The sequence below is a fragment of the Phyllostomus hastatus genome, unplaced genomic scaffold (genome assembly GCF_019186645.2).
Source record: "Phyllostomus hastatus isolate PE091 unplaced genomic scaffold, TTU_PhHast_1.1 phas_contig_86, whole genome shotgun sequence".
NCBI classification, from domain to species: Eukaryota; Metazoa; Chordata; class Mammalia; order Chiroptera; family Phyllostomidae; genus Phyllostomus; species Phyllostomus hastatus.
In genome coordinates, this window is record NW_025333977.1 from 12473482 (window position 1) to 12488319 (window position 14838).

At 41.9% G+C, this 14838-nt stretch overlaps 2 protein-coding genes across 6 annotated transcripts in view; one reads left to right on the top strand and one right to left on the bottom strand.

Annotated features, from left to right (window-relative positions):
• VEPH1 (ventricular zone expressed PH domain containing 1) overlaps nucleotides 1-14838 on the bottom strand; it is a 209514-nt gene that overhangs the window by 155255 nt on the left and 39421 nt on the right. The gene's annotated exons all lie outside the window — the stretch shown is intronic.
• On the top strand, nucleotides 208-6234 carry PTX3 (pentraxin 3). Its single transcript, XM_045852123.1, has 3 exons — nucleotides 208-428; nucleotides 874-1275; nucleotides 5057-6234. Exons 1-3 carry the CDS (start codon nucleotides 299-301, stop codon nucleotides 5668-5670), a joined length of 1146 nt encoding a protein of 381 aa, XP_045708079.1. The 5' UTR covers nucleotides 208-298; the 3' UTR covers nucleotides 5671-6234.

Consider the following 14838-nt stretch of genomic DNA (forward strand, 5'->3'; position numbering starts at 1 on the left):
CAATTAATCTGACTGCAGTGCAAACCTTTGTAGTTTACTATTGAGCAACCTCCAAGTCTCCCTCGCCCTCCCACCCAGCCCCCTCCCCCTCAAATGCAGGGGAACTCCCGCTATGCAGTGCCACCGGCATTACTCATTCATCCCCATTCAGGCTTCCCCAGCATTTATTAAGGGCTCTCGGCTCCTGCCTCTCACTCTCCTTCTCCTCTGCTCAAACTCTGCTCACTCGAGAGGCTCTCGCCTGGTCCCCTCCCGCCAGCTGTGCGAAGTCACGAAAGAACTTTGTCTCTCTCCAGCGATGCGTCTCTATGGGATTCTGTTTTGTGCTCTCTGGTCTGCAGCGTGTGCCGAGAACTCGGATGACTATGAGCTCATGTATGTGAATTTGGACAACGAAATAGACAATGGACTCCATCCCACTGAGGAGTGTAAGTTCATTTTAACTATCTCTCTGCTAACCCTAATTACGAACCCACCTCTTTGGGTCTAAAAGTCACACATATATTTTGTAGCCAATGAAATGGGCTAAAAAGTATAGTCTGTTTGCAAAAGAGAGAAGGATTCTAAGAAAGGTTTCGAAAAGTTATTTGTCTCAGATGCATAATGGGTTGAACCGTATGAAATCGCCGATGTTTGCCTGTTTTGAGCTACATGAACGGCAATTTCATAGAGTTCAACTTAACATATACCTGCATGAATGGTTCTGTCATTCTCAGATATCTTCACGCTGTTTCCTCCAGGTGTCCTTAAAGGGAAAGGGGGTGCTGGGGTGGGCCATAACTTGGGACCACCTAGGGAGGTCACCTTTTTACAACGCACAGCCGAGGAAGGCCTGGGCGGGTCGGTAATTAGTGTGTGTGTTCCGCGCTCTAGCCACGCCGTGTGACTGCCGCCCGGAGCACTCCGAGTGGGACAAGCTCTTCATCATGCTGGAGAACTCGCAGATGAGGGAGGGCATGCTGCTGCAGGCCACCGACGACGTCCTCCGCGGCGAGCTGCGGAGGCTGCGGGCAGAGCTGGGCCGGCTGGCCGGCAGTCTGGCGAGGCCCTGCGTGCCCGCAGCCCTGGCGGAGGCCAGGCTTGCCCCCGCACTGGACGAGCTGCTGCAGGCGAGCCGCGACACGGGGCGAAGGCTGGCGCGCCTGGAGGGCGCCGAGGCGCTGCGCCCGGGGGAGGCGGGGCGCGCCCTGGACGCGGTGCTGGAGGAGCTGCGGCAGACGCGAGCCGACCTCCGCGCGGTGCAAGGCTGGGCGGCTCAGCGATGGCTGCCCGCAGGTAAGGACACGGGCCAAGCAGGGTCGCCCCTGCGGCTTTGTTCTTCGAGCACGCGTTGGGGGAAGCCAAGTCAGGCAATCCTCCAGCGGACGCATGAATGGGACACACACAGACACACACACACACACACACTCACTCACTCCTCTATTTCTCCACGCACGGCCACAGAGCACGGGCACACTATACAAGGCGGGAAAATGGACTTTAAAAAGTATTCCCCAGTCCCGAAGAACCCCGAAAATAGCTATGGACCAGATCATCATAGTCTCGAAATAGGCAAGGGCCCCTAGCTGACACCCGATCCACCCAGGCGTAGCAGGGGCTCTATTGGCCAGTTATAACCGTGACCTCTCTAGCGGCCTCGCTTCCCTCCGTTAGGGATTTCCACTTCTTCTAATTTTAGCCGGTCTCTCTCTTTAGGGGAGCTCTGGTTCCCCGCGCTATTTCAGGGCCCAGCCTAATTTTTAGGGACATTTTCCAATCCCTGGGCCAGCCTCTCCTTGCCGCCAGTTCCGAGCAAGAGACCTGGGGCTGAGTCTGATCTCCTGAAGGGTTACGGAATTCCTGAGGGGCTCCCAGCCCCCGGGGTCTGTGGAATTAGGGGGCTAGTGGAGGTCCCAGGGTGTACGCCTTGGAATAACCTGGCCGCTGAGTGATCCAAAGTGGAACTGGTAGTGTGTAGGAGCCAATCGGTATCCCGATCCCACCCCAGGGACTTGGGGTGGGGATGGGGGGTCAGGGTCAAACAGGAGAGAAGTGGTTCAAACCCGATGCCATTTGTCAAAGTCCCATGTGATCCTCCATGCACCTCCAGACGCATGTGGGCCCGAGATCATACATTTTAAATACATTGAAAGAAATAAAGAAGATTTGGAGCCAAGTAACGCTCCTTTATAATTCAAAATTTCTAGGAAATGGTGATGCAACAATCACTTGTGGGTTATACGTTAGAAAATCAGTGTTCTGGATGAGACAATATAACTGCATTTTTCCTAAAAATCTCAGAAACTGAAAAAAATTACAAACAGTGCCGTCCTTCACTGTATTTCCAATAGAATAACTCTTACTGGATGCAGTATGAGGAAAATCATAAGCATGTGCGAGAGCACACTTCATTTAAGTTACAGAAACTATGCCAGAATATCAATCTTTACTGAGTATTTGAGGGTTATTTATCAGTACAGAACTTATTTTCTTAAATATTCAGTAGGGCTTCAGACAGCAGAAATGCATAATATCAAATATACAATAGATCCTCAATTTAAGTGATAGAGACAAATTATAATTCTGTGGCTATTTTAATGAATGAAATTTCTTGACTTTTGCAAACCATGTATAATATGCCTGAAAAACTGAAGAATTACAGAATTTTTGTCTTCACCTCTGCATATTAGATCAGAAGAGGGATGTATTTCTGAATTCTAAAATGTTATTTTTTTTTTATTAAATCCAATAATACATTCACCCACATGCTTTGCTTTCCCCTCTCTTGATTTCCTGCCAGTATGGCTTCTAAGGGATTCCTAATCATTCTGTTGTTGGCCTCCGAGGAACCTGGTTTTAATTTTGTTTGGTCTTTGATAACATAATCAGAAAAACCTATTAGTTAAAAGCCATTTCATGAGAGAGTTTTTGACGTTTTCAAGAGATATCAAGAGCCTCAATCACTGGCCCCCAAAAGAAACCAGAAAAAGCCTGCCAACACGCAGTCCCACTCTGTGAACTCACACAGCCAGGACAGCCTGCAGGGGACGCTGGGTCTTTGAGAGGCAAGGAAGGAATGCTTTGGAATGCAACCCCGACTGCCTGCACTTATTTAAACAGGAAATCGGCTAATTAGGTTGCAGTAGGCACCCTCTTGAATACTATTTTTCTGAAACATTACAGGGAATATCTCAGATGCCCAAACATAATATGATCTTTTGTTCCACGATCTCTGATTTGTCACACAGCTAGGAAAGCAAAAATGCACCTACTAAGTTCATTTGAAAAAAGAATCAGTGTCTCATTAAAAATGAAGTTTTAAAAAATCTTCAAAAATTAAAATTTTTCAGTGAAAAGGGTAATACTAAACTGTGCCAGGGCCAGATCTGTGCTTTAGTATTGTAGTTACTTTTATAGAATTTTGTGAATCTTAATTTTTTTTGGTTATTTTCATCTGTTTAATTTTTTTAGGACAGAGCCTAGCCCTCAGCCACTTGCAGGCATTTAACTCAGCTCACCAGGCTTTGCGTGGATGTTTGATGCCTGCAGGTTCTGTCTTCTCACCAGTCAGTCTTTGAGTCCTCTGGAAGTTCACTTTTCAAAGCTATTTTATGGCAGATCTTCTTTAGGTTGTTACAGAGGGAATGCTTGGTCCTAATTTATATTAAAAATATTTCTTTATCTGTTTGTTTATACGTATATGAGGTTAGCAGAAATTCAGAGTTCATCTGTTAAAGGTTTTAGCACATAGTTTCCCAGAGACACCCAGAAGGTCTTCATTTCAGCATTTCCAGCCCCCTGACCATCGGACATGGGATCTGCAGAGGGGCACAGTGGGGGTTCACCGAGCTCCCAACCCCCGAGTGTGAAAGTCTCCTTCTATGTGCTCTTTAGCAGAAATATGTTCGCCAACAATCCCCTTGGAATAACTCACTCGTCCTTCAAGTTTTCTATTAGTGCTTAAATACTATTTATAAGCATGAGAGCAAAGTAAGAATTTTTAAGCATATCTTTGCTTTATACAGCTACATGGTTGTTGCTTACTGACTTGCAGAATATTGGAAGGAGAATGGAAGGAAGAACCTTCTACAGAAAACTGTAAAGCTTGGAGAGATTAGCAGACTCATCAAAAGCTGCATAGCTTACTAGTAGTACAACGAGCTGAGTTCCAGCTGTTCCAGCCAAATCCAGGGGCTCTTCTACCATTAAAACATAATGCATCATGCAAGTTTAGGGTGTGGCCTCTGCAGCCAGAGTGCCCAAGTCCAAACCCTGGTTTTACTGCTTGCCATCTGTGTAAACATAGCTCAGGTACTTAGTGCTCTCTGGCTCAGTTTTCTCATCTGTCAAATGGGAATATTAAGACTATCTCTTAGAGTTGATAGGAGGATTAAAATGACATAAAGTGTTAAGAACAGTATCTGGCACATAGTAAGCATCTAATACAAATTAGTCATCCCTATTGTACATTGTTGCCTTTCACAGATAGTTTTCTACAAACTTTGCAAAGTTTATAAATCTCTGAGAGTATGTGCTATATTAAAATGTATTCAGTAACAACATGACTGTTACTAGAGTTTTTGTTTTAAAATGAATGTTAACAATAGCTAAATGAGGTGCACTGGATCCAATGAATTTTACTGGTTTTTGTTCTAGAAGCTTGGTGAAGTCAAGGAGAAGAAAACCAGTTTGGCTCCAAGTTCTTGGAAACTATGGTGTCATTGTTTGAAGTTAATGCATAGTGATTCAACATTTTTTAAAGAGCTGTAACAAAGAAAAAGTTAATTGGGAGGGGAAATAGTTATTAAAACATGATTTTCATTATTTTGTGGTTTGAACAATTTGGCCTCTCTGCACGCCTTCTCCTCCATTCAGATGCTTCACTGAATGAGACTTGTTCCGTTTTCTTTGCTCTGTAGCGAGTACCCTTGAGGCCCCTCCAGTCATAATGTGATCCTGCATATAATTTTGAATTGTAGTCATTGACATGCCCGTGCTAAAATACCTAAACGCCAGAGTCACTTCTGAATGACTTCATATTTTCTTTCATATTCTTCCTCTTGTCTTGCTACTCTAGGTTGTGAAACAGCGATTTTATTCCCAATGCGTTCCAAAAAGATTTTTGGAAGCGTGCATCCGGCGACACCAATGAAGCTTGAATCCTTTAGTGCCTGCATTTGGGTCAAAGCCACTGATGTATTAAACAAAACCATCCTGTTTTCCTATGGCACGAAGAGGAATCCATATGAGATGCAGCTGTACCTCAGCAATCAGTCCGTGGTGTTCGTGGTGGGTGGAGAGGAGAACAGACTGGTTGCCGATACTGTGATTTCCCTGGGAAGGTGGACCCATCTGTGCAGCACCTGGAAGTCAGAGAGAGGGCTCCTGTCCACGTGGGTAAATGGCGAACTGGTGGCCACCACTGCTGGGATGGCCACAGGTCACGTTATTCCTGAGGGAGGCATACTGCAGATTGGCCAGGAAAAGAATGGCTGCTGTGTGGGCGGCGGCTTCGATGAAACTCTGGCCTTTTCTGGAAGACTCACGGGCTTCAATATCTGGGATCGTGTTCTCAGCAATGAAGAGATCAGAGAGACTGGAGGAGCCGAGTCCTGTCACATCCGGGGAAATGTTGTGGGGTGGGGAGTCACGGAGATTCAGCCACACGGAGGAGCTCAGTACATTTCCTAAGTGTTGTGAAACTCTACTTGAAGCCAAAGAAAGAAACTCACATTTTAAACATATGCCAGTTGGGAAGGTCTAAAAACCTCAATGCATACTAAGAACACTTGAGACTAATGAAGGAGAGGGTTGAGATCAGTCTTTATTTATCTTGGCAAAATACTGAATAAACAGTTGAGCAAAGACATCGGAGAAGGCTTTTGGGGATATTGTTGCTAGACTTTATGCCACAGTGCTTTCACATTAATGCGGTGTCTTTGTCAGATAAACTCCCAAATAATTAAAAAGGACTGTGTTGTTGAACAGAAGGACAATTGTTTTACTTTTCTTTGGTTAATTTTGTTTTGGCCAGAGATGACTTTTACATCGGAAGAATAATAAAATAACATTGTTGTCCATTGTTCACTGTTATTGGCATGTACCTTATTATTAAAAATGATGATGAAGCATATTTATACTACAATGTGACTTAACAGATACAAATGTAGTTTATGTGTTATAATCAAATGTCACTTTTTTTTGAGAAGATAGTTATATAAGTTATATTGTAAAATGGTTTTGTATTAATTTTATTAAAACTATTTTTGTAAAGCTCTACTGTAAATAAAATATTTTATAAACCTACATAAAGCCCATGTCATGTAATTATATATTTAAAAGACTTTGGAGCAACTCCACATGTTTCATCTAAAGCGGGCAATTAGTTTTCAGGTGCTAGTCTATTATATAAATAGTAATATTTCTATATTTATATAAATAGTTAATATTATTCAAAACAAACTATGAAGTTGTTTTAAGCTTTGGCTTTCTGTTTTTCGTAATGAAGAAATATGATCTTGGCTACATCAGTTCTTCTTGCTGGGTTTAGTTTTTGCAACTGAGAAATCAAGAAGTTGAGAAAATAGTGATCTCTCGGTCCCTTCCTATTTGATGATTCTGTGAGCATATACAACTTTTGTCCAGTGTAAATGGGAAAAAAAACCCAAATTATCAGGGTTCCCTAGGTACACATGACGCCTGAAAGAGATGGCTTAGGATGGTCACTTGGGAGATCTGGAAGCATGGAAAGGAAACAATGACTCCTGCCCTGGAAGAAGCACATCCCACTCTCTTACTGCACGTGAAGGAAAGGACCATCAAGCCCCTTCACCCTGCGGCTGGGCAGTGACTCTACCACATTAGTGTCCTTCTGTAGAGGTTATGTGAGGCTGAGAACATCACAAAGCTGCTTCTGAATGTCAGGGGAAGGAAGTGTGGTGGAACCACAGTGGTGGTGTGTCCACCTGAAGATAGGGCCTGCACAACCAACCACAGGTCCTATCCTGTCCACGACATTTGGAGAATTGGGCCAGGAGTGATTCTCAAAGAACCTTTCGTAACTAAATAGCTTGGTGTCCTTAGACAAGTTACTTAACTCCTCTGGGTCTTCTCTGTAAAAGGAGGGAGTTGGACTCTTGGTACCTCTTAGTGATAACAATCCAGGAATCTAGAAATCTTTGAGGATGCTCATGGTGTCAGTTATAGCTTCATCCTACTTGAGAGTCACAAAACCAGGCTGACGGCCCTCAAAGAAAACTGCAGGTACGAGGTCATAGGCCAGGCGCAGACCCTTGGAGATTATGTAATTCAAGGTTGCAGGCATGGTGGTCATATGCACATCCCTGTTTAGCTATCGCCTGTGTGAGTTGAATGCTAGGCTGGAAGAAGAAATATTGGACCCAGCTTTGAGCAGAGAGTATGGCATGGTTTCAATTCCTTTCCACATTTCAGCATGAATTATGTCTGTTCTAGAGACCCAAGATGATGCAGGACAAGATATATGCAAACTCATATGCTGACAAGTTAAATGTAAGTGATCTTTTCATTTTTTACAGGAATCACATGTTGAGGGTAGATTAAAAATAGAAGAGACTCAAGTAATTCTTGGTTTGCAAATGTAGAAATGTCATTGACTACAGTAGTTCAGTCTGGATAGGTGTTCCAGGGACATCTAATTGCTCCCTGGTATTGACTTTCCCTCTTTCCCTAAGTAACAGAATTCTGGTTTCAATGACACACGTGGCCACTCAGAGTAAAGTCTGTATTTTACAGCATTAATTGCAGCTAGATGTGGCCACAGGACTAAGATCTGGCTGACATGAAATATTGAATGTGATTCTCTTTCCCTTCCTCCCTCTCACTGATTGGAATATGGTAACGATGGCTGGAATCTCAGCAACCCTCTTAGACTGTGAAGTTCAGTGTAACAAGGTAGGGAAAGCCTGGTTCTCCGATGGTGTCAAGTTTCTTTGCCAGCTCTGAGCTGCCTGCCCTGGACTTCTTTCACGTGAGAGAAAAATACACTTCTGTCTTCTTTAATCCAGTACTGATTGGCCAACTAATCTAATCCTTATCCAGTACAGCAGTTCTTTTTAAATTAAAAAAAGAAATGCACTTTATTCCTTCAAAATGCTTGCAGACCTCCTATGTCCATTACAGCTTTATTTATAATAGCCAAGATCTGGACACAACCTTGGTGCCCATTGAGAGACAATGGATCAAGAGATGTGACATATATTTACAATGGAATATGACTCAGCCATAAAAAAGACTAGAATCTGGTCCTTTGCAACAACATGGATGGACCTAGAGGATATTATGCTAAATAAAATAAGTCAGAGAGAGAAACCCAAATGCCATATGATTTCATTTACATGTGGAATCTTAAAAAAACAAATCAAAGTAACAAAACAAAACAGAAATAGACTCATAGATACAGAGAACAAACTAATGGTTGCCCGGGGTGGGGGCGAGGTGGGATGATGGACAAAAAATGTCCATGGGATTAAGAAGTATGATAAACTGCCAGTTATAAAATTAGTCACATGGATGTAAAGTACAGCATAAGGAATATAGTTGGTCATATTGTAATAACTATATACGGTGCCAGATCGGTACTAGACTTAAGATGGTAATCACTTCATAAGGTATATATAAATGTCTAATTACTATGTTGTGTGCCTAAAAGTAATAATATTGTATGTCAATGATAATTCTTTTAAGTTTAAAAATACCTATAGACTATACTTAGAAAATGCATTTTATAAATTCCCAGGGAGTTGGTTGGTTATCTGACTTTGTATTTTTGCTAACAGAATTTAAAGGGTTTTTGAATACACAGTGACAGCAAACAGAGAGTAAAACTGAGATAAAATATCTAAAAATATATAGGTGTGTTGGTTTAGTTTAGTACATTTATTCATCAAAATAGTTATTATGGGCATCATCATATTATGGCATAGTAAAATAATTGTGCAAAATGATTCAAGTTATTAGGAAGAAAAAGTACAATATATTATATATTTATAAAGAATAAAATATTATGTGTGTGTGTTAGGGTGACCAACTGTCCTGGTTTGTCCATGTCTAGCACTGAGTGTCCCATGTCCCAAGAAACCTTTTAGATCCAGGTAAACTGTGACAGTTTGTCACTCTAGCAGATACATAGCTCTGTCAGTAGAACAAATTTTTTTTTGCAATGATAATATCTAAACAAAACAGTTGATATATATTCCTTGTCTATTACAATATAAATTATTTTAAATTAAGTATTAACTCCTTTAAAATATATTTAGAACATTTGATCACTAAGAATTTAGAGCTTGGTTATTGACAATTATTTAATTAACTTCACTTTAACAAAGAATTAGATTTGTAAACAAAGAAGAAATTATAACTGAATTTAATTTCATCTTGTGAAATTTTATATTATAAAGTTCTTGAAAGAAGTTTACTAAAGTGAAATATTTCCTAAACTATCTTTTAGCCACTTAATAAATAGCCCTCATGAAGTCAAAAATCTTAAAGTAATATATATGTTCATTTAAATATTCTTAAATTTACTGAACTTTAAGACTGAGATTGCTGACAGTGCATTCAGCTTTATAAATTTGGAGTGTAGAAGGAAATTCTCTGAGCTTGGGGTCAGAAATTCAGCGTTCAAATCTTACCACCATTACCTACTAACTATAAGAAGCTGAGACTGCTAACTAATCTTTGAGTCTCAAATTAGCCACCAAAATAGGGATAGTAGGACTTGCCTACCTTACTGAAGGGTTATAATGAAAATGACAGAAAACAGAAAATGTATCTAAAAGTGATTTCTAAGCCATAAAATAATATTTGAAATAAAAGTTATCTTAAAAAACTTTTTCCAAGTTATTCCCAGTGGATTAAATAGAAAATAAGCAAACAAACAAATAATTATAAAGATTCCCTTACATTGCCGGTAAATCAACCTCAGTTCAGCACCTGGATGCTTGGCTCTGGGCTGGTCTTATTCTACTTCACAGCACCATCTGCTGGTAGAGTTGAAAAGGTGCAAATTCTGGCCAGTGCCTGATCCAAGATTTGGTTAACAACTCAGATCCTTTTCTGTTTCAATGTATGTCTCTATTTCTTAACCCACATTTGGGTTGGTTTTTTCAACATTATATTTAATATGTCCCTATGTATATAAATATTCAGGTTAAATATTCTTTTAAAAATATTTTATTTATTCTTTAGAGAGAGGGGAAGGGAAGGAGAAAAAGAGGGAGAGAAACATCAATGTGTGATTGCTTCTCACATGTCCCCAACTGGGGACCTGGCCTGCCACCCAGGCATGTGCCCTGACTGGGAATCGAACTGGCGACCCTTTGGTTTAGAGGCCTGCGCTCAATCTACTGAGCTACACCAGCCAGGGCAGGTTAAATATTCTTAATTAGATTGTTCAGTCAGCCATTTTCTAGAATATTTGACTAATAAATTCTTTCCCAACCACCTGTAATATGGTGAACTTAAAACCTTTTCCTTTAAGAATAATTGTATCATGAGTTGGTAATAGCTAAGTATCTCCCAGGGATTATTAAACTCTACAAATGGATATGGTTCTGCCTTTAGTATTTTAATGTGAGACTGGCACATGGCATATGATAATTAATGATGACAAGGATAATGATGATGATGATGATGATATTAAGGGGAATCATAGTAACCGTAATGAACTATGGTTTGGCATTGTGCAAAATACATCTGCCTTATCTACTTAAGCTTCACATCTACTCTATGCGGTACATATTATTACTGCCATTATAAATTGGGGGGTGTGGTCAATTGGCTATCTCTATTTCTTTAGAGACAGCTCACTAATCAGTGGTTTGAATTTTCTCTCACATCCAGAAAGAAATGAAGTGAATTCATCATAATTAACTAGACAGTCTTTTCTAGGCTATTGCCAACAAGTCAGAAGGGAATTTGGACTCTTGCTGAGACAATATTACATTTTCTTTCCCAAGACTTTCTACTTAAATTTCAAATCATTTGTGGTCATCTTGTTACTTGTGCCAGCAGACCTGGTAAAAGGCTCATTGACAGAGAGACAGAGTGTCTCCTTATTGTGACCACTGACTCAGAAATGCAAAGGAAGGGGCACCACTGCTTTAGTGTTGATGCCAGTGGTGTGTACCGCATCATAGAGCTCCAGATCCAAATTTGGAAAGGGTTTCTCTATAACCCTGAAATAATCACTTAGAGTTGGAGAGACCCTAATTTTAGGGGTTTCCAATAACACTGTCACCTTCTTGGGTGAAAGATAAACATTAGTCGTGCTTTTAACTTCTAATACTGGACAGGTTCTACAGAGCATCTTCACATGGCAAAGAACAGGTCTGGAGAATTACTCAGAGCCACAGAAAAGCAACTCTCCCACCCTGAAAAGGTTCTGATGTTATAAAATATGAGATTACTATTTAAGTTGAGAACAAATTCATTACCCAAGAGACATCCTGGCCTTATTTTTTAATTCTGGGAAACATTCAATATTTTTCCATCAAGAATGATTTTAGTTATAAGTTTTTTTGTAGATATCTTTTATTAGATTAAGAATGTTTCCTTCCATTGCTAGTCTGCTGAGAGATCTTTTAAAAATCATGAATAGACTTTGCATTTTACAAAAGGAGAGATTTAAAGTTTGCTTTATTCCACATGAAATTAATCTATGCATGTTGTGATATGCACAGTTGCCCCAGAACCATTTCTTGAATAGTCTACCCTCATTCACTATGAAGATTCCCCTGCCTTCTGCAATTTCCATATATGCGTAGATGTGTTTCTTGCCTCTTTATTTTATTCTATGGGCTATTGGCCTGTTCTTGCATGAGCGCTATACTTTTAAAAGATTTATTAATTATGCTATTACAGTTGTCCTAATTTTTCCTCCTTTGCCCCCCTCCACCCAGCACCCCCAACTCCCTCAGGCAATCCCCCCACCATTGTTCATGTCCATGGGTCATGGGTGTAAGTTCTTTGTCTATTCCATTTCCTATACTGTACTTTATATCCACATAGCTATTCTGTAACTACCTATTTGTACCTCTTAATCCCCTCACCTCTCACCCATTCTCCCACAGTGCCTCCCTCCCAACTTTATCTTTAACCTTCGGCATTTCAATTATGACGTGTCTTGGAGTGGGCTCCTTTCTACCCATCTTATTTGGGACTCTGTGCTTCCTGGATTTGCATGTGTCTTTCCTTCACCACATTAGGGAAGTTTTCTGTCATTATTTTTTCAAATAAGTTTCCACTTTCTTGATCTCTCTCTTCCCCTTCTGGCACTCCTCTGAAGTGAATGTTGGATTGCTTAAACTTGTCCCACAGGCTGCATATACTATCCTCATTTTGGGGGATTATCTTTTCTTCTTGTTATGATTGGTTATTTTTTGCTTTCTTATGTTCCATATCATTGATTTGATTCTCCACTTCATCCACTCTACTGTTGTTTCCCTGTAAATCATTCTTTCAGTTAGTGTTATCTCTTGTTTCTGACTGGATCCTTTTTGTGCTGCTGAGGTCTTCACTAAGTTCCTTGAGCATCCTTATAACCAGTGTTTTGAACACTGCATCCGATAGATTGCTTATCTCCATTTTGTTTAGCTCTTTTTCTGGAGTTTTGATCTGTTCTTTCATCTGGGCCATATTTCTTTTTCTCCTCATTTTGGCAAACTCCCTGTGTTTGTTTCTATGTATTAGGTAGAGATGCCTTGACTCTGTGTCTTGATAGTGTGACCTAATGCAGTAGGTGTCCTGTAGGGTCCAGTGCCACAGCCTCCCATAACACCCAAGCTGGGTATTTAAGGTATACCCTCTGTGTGGGCTGAGTACACCCTCCTCTTGTAGTTGAGCCTTGGCTGCTGTTGGCAGATCAATGGAAGGGATTTGCCCAGGCCAGTCAGCTGCAAGGACTGTCTGTGACCACTTGCTACCAACCTCCACCCTCTGTGGAGATCAGCTGTGCAGGTGCAGCAGGTGCTGGGGCTCCGATGTAGTCTGTAGCTGTCCACTGGGTGTGCTGACTCTGCAGTTTCCCAGGTGGTGCAGGCTAAGATCAGTCCCCACTCTGCCTGAGTTATAAAGCAATCTGAGATGGCTGATCCTTTTGCAAGGTTTGCAGATTTCCATGTGAAGCCAAGCTGTGAATCTAGGCTGCTAGTCCAGGCCTGGGAGGCCAGCTGTTGCTTGTTTGAGAGGATTTAGGAAGTTGTGAAGCATGAGCCAAGACCAGTCATTCATATGGAAAAGCAGCTTGGGTGGGCCTGTAAGTTGGGGTGGGGGATGGAATTTCTGGGGATTTCTAAAATGGGTCAAACAGTGTTAGCCCAGTTGATGGAATCTTAGATATGGTACCAGTCTGCTGGCTCTATTGGGGGAGGGCCCAGAAAATGGACAATAGTCTCTGTTTGCTTTGGTGCCAGATGCCTTATCCCTCTCCTGCATGCCACCGGTATCCCTCAAGCCACCACCCTGGTGCTGGAGCCCAGAGGGAGTGAGTCTGAGTAGGTGAGTCCATTTGTGGGTTCTTTGAGAGAAACTGCTTGGGGTTCCAGCAATTTCTTCCAATGACTCAATGCTTGCTAGTTTTTGCAGCCAGAAATTGTGGGGACTTATCTTCCTGGCTCCAGAATCCTGGGCTGGGTGCTCTATTGTGAATCTGGGACTCCTGACTCCTGAGATATCCCTCCCAAATTTTTATCCACCACACGTGGATGTGGGACCACCCCGTTCTGTGTTTGTGCCCCTCCTAGCAGTCTGGATGGATGTGGTTTCTTTAATTCCATAGTTGTCAAGACTTCCATTCAATGTGATTTCAGATGGTTCTAAGTGGTGGTTGTTCTATATCTTAGGTGTAATTTTGTTGTGTTTGTGCGAAGAGGTGAGCCATGTCTGCCTATGCTGCCATCTTGACCGGAATTCCTAGCACTACACCTTTTTAATAACATGCTTTATGTCATGATAAACTCATTGTAAATTGAAAATATCATAAGTTGAAAATGCCTTTAATACACCTAACCTACTGAACACCATAGCTTAGCCAGGTCTACATTAAGTATGGTCAGAACACTTACATTACAATACTGCTGGGCAGTTATGCTGAATTTCATCTCAAGAGTAATTGCTTTCCTCTTCTCACCAGAAGCAGAAGACAGGCCTTTTGTAGACATGATAGGATGTGAAAACACAAAGCACAATATCCAAAACTCCCTGGGAACACAATATCCTGTATAGTATCAGGTGTTTATTGTTGGGAACCGCCCTGACTGGTATTAGAAGCTGAGACCCCCGCCTAGGCTAGGCTAAGGGAACGCCCTTGGAACCGTGAGCCGGCAAGGAGAAAAAAAGCTTATCTCCCTGGCAGTAATGCTGTTTCGGCTGCTGAACCCCAAAAAAGCTTGGTCGGTTAGCCAAAGACGGGTAAGATTCCCCACGGGGGGAACAACCCAAGCCAGGCACGATCACTTTGGGAGGCCCCCCAAAAGAAGGACTTGGGGGGCTGCAGCAAAAGGGGTGATGGACCCTCACTCCTCGGCTCTGACAAAGTCTGAGTTCTCAGCGTCCGGAAGAAAATCTCCTTATCTCTCGGTGGCTTTAGTTCCCGCGCTCCACCTAAGCCTGAAACAATGACGGGGAAGTACAGCTCGGTACTGGGAAGTGCGGATTTCCCGGGGTGATCGGGCCTAAGAAAGAACATGTAAATTACTGTGAAACCTTCTTTGTCCAAGAATGCTCTTAGTTGAATGAGGAGGGTCTTAGGAGGAAGCTAGTTTGTTCCTCAGCCTTACAGCTCTTTGACCCCCAACTCAATAGACCGGCAGAGTTCTTTGT

Bases quoted from the DNA above. Each gene is read 5' to 3' on its own strand.
- PTX3 (XM_045852123.1), top strand. From the start codon at position 299: ATGCGTCTCTATGGGATTCTGTTTTGTGCTCTCTGGTCTGCAGCGTGT. The intron at 429-873 runs GTAAGTTCATTT...TCCGCGCTCTAG, and splicing joins ACTCCATCCCACTGAGGAGT to CCACGCCGTGTGACTGCCGC. The intron at 1,276-5,056 runs GTAAGGACACGG...TTGCTACTCTAG, and splicing joins TCAGCGATGGCTGCCCGCAG to GTTGTGAAACAGCGATTTTA.